This window comes from Sturnira hondurensis, unplaced genomic scaffold, assembly GCF_014824575.4.
Source record: "Sturnira hondurensis isolate 20B ecotype Veracruz unplaced genomic scaffold, ASM1482457v3 Scaffold0020601, whole genome shotgun sequence".
Taxonomy (NCBI): Eukaryota; Metazoa; Chordata; class Mammalia; order Chiroptera; family Phyllostomidae; genus Sturnira; species Sturnira hondurensis.
This window is the reverse complement of record NW_028093232.1, coordinates 88,620-90,381: the sequence shown is the minus strand read 5'-3', so window position 1 is coordinate 90,381 and position 1,762 is coordinate 88,620. Positions and strand designations below refer to the sequence as shown.

Sequence of the window (1,762 nt, the reverse complement as noted above, 5' to 3'; positions counted from 1 at the left end):
TTTGTGGGTAAGGGTCTCTAGTGGAGAACTGAGGATACTCAGGCATAAACCTGCAGGGGGATGCTTTTCTCTTGTGAGGGGAGCGAATTTCGTCAGCATTTCCTCACTGGGGGTGCTTTCTGATTGGCCAGGATGCAGGATGCCACCTCTCTCTTCTATGCTTCTCTAGCTCACTGCCCCACTCATGGTTGTACTACTGTTTCTGTGTCTGTCTTCTCTGCTAGTCTTTGCGGTACTGTGTGGCTGGAATTATTCACATTGATATAATCACACAGCATGGCCTCTTTATAGCTTGTAGCACAGAATAGTCTCCCTATCTACGTTCTCTGAAGAAGTGCTAATTAAAAAAATAAATAAATGATGTACCAAATGCAATCATATCATTAAGAATATCTCTTGAAATGTCCCGACGCTGTACAACAAATGCAGATCCAGCGCCTTTAAACCCGGAGAGCCCACACTTTTTTTAAAATGAAGAAATTAAGGCTTAAGGAACTAGAGAGTCGCCGGCAACAAGTGGATGGATTCGAAAAGCCCAAGCTATTTCTAGAACAGCATCCCACCAGGCCTCACATCGCAGCATGCATACTCTATACGATCCATAACACGTATGGTGACATTGAGAATAAAGTGGTTGCAGATCTAGGATGCGGTTGTGGAGTACTTAGCATCGGGGCTGCGCTGCTAGGAGCAGGGTTGTGTGTTGGATTTGACATAGATGAAGATGCATTGGAAATATTTCATAGGAATGTGGAGGAGTTAGAGTTAACAAATGTTGACATGGTTCAATGCGATGTGTGCTCATTATCTAACAGAATGTCCAAGTCATTTGATACAATAATTATGAATCCTCCTTTTGGGACCAAAAATAATAAAGGGACAGATATGGCATTTTTGAAGACTGCTTTGGAATCGGCAAGAACAGCAGTATATTCTTTACACAAATCCTCACCTAGAGAACATATTCAAAAGAAAGCTGCAGAATGGAAAATCAAGACAGACATCATTGCAGAGCTGAGATATGACCTGCCAGTATCATACAAATTTCATAAAAAGAAATCAGTGGACATTGAAGTGGACCTAATTCGGTTTTCTTTTTAAAAGCCTCCAAAGACAAAAGCAGCTGAAAACCTAATTAAAATGAATAAAAAGTTTTTTTACTAAAAAAAAAAAAAAAGAATATCTCTTGTCTTCCTAAATCTGATCAGTACCTCATTAAGCAAGACAATCTAGTAACTTAATATTCCTGTTTTAACTTTGATATTTGTCTTCTTGCATTTTCTCTCCACTAAAAGTTAAGTAGTTTTCACATTATTTGAAGTGAGTTTATAACTTTAAGCTTTGGGGGGTTATAGAAAACTACTACTTCCTACTTCTTTCTCCTAAACATCTTGACTTTCAATAAACACTTTCCTATTGCTCATACTTTCTCTCATCACTTATTTTTTCTTTTGGTTATTTTTATGTATTTTATTTATTATTATCCATTAACTTAGTCATTAATTTATTAAGCATTTATTTGGCAGCTGCTGTGACAATCATTGAAAAAGTCCAAACAGAGATGAGTAAGACATTGATCATATCCTTAAGAGCTTATAATTGAGTGGAGAAAACGAAAACAGCCAAAGATCTTCCTCCTTGCTTTTCCAGCCTTCGAAGCTGAACATTAAAATGAGGGTCATGCAGTAGTGATACCCCGTTTTACTTTTCTCTATCCAACAATTATAGAAAGGCCAGTCCTTCATAGAAGTATATTTTCGGG

At 37.7% G+C, this 1,762-nt stretch overlaps 1 protein-coding gene across 1 annotated transcript; it reads left to right on the top strand.

Moving 5' to 3' along the window:
• The first annotated feature begins 400 nt into the window (after window positions 1-400).
• Window positions 401-1,159, top strand: LOC118975895 (rRNA N6-adenosine-methyltransferase METTL5-like). The gene has a single exon (XM_037030114.1). It carries the CDS (start codon window positions 472-474, stop codon window positions 1,099-1,101), a length of 630 nt encoding a protein of 209 aa, XP_036886009.1. The 5' UTR covers window positions 401-471; the 3' UTR covers window positions 1,102-1,159.
• The last annotated feature ends 603 nt before the right edge of the window (window positions 1,160-1,762 follow it).

Bases quoted from the DNA above. Each gene is read 5' to 3' on its own strand.
- LOC118975895 (XM_037030114.1), top strand. From the start codon at position 472: ATGAAGAAATTAAGGCTTAAGGAACTAGAGAGTCGCCGGCAACAAGTG.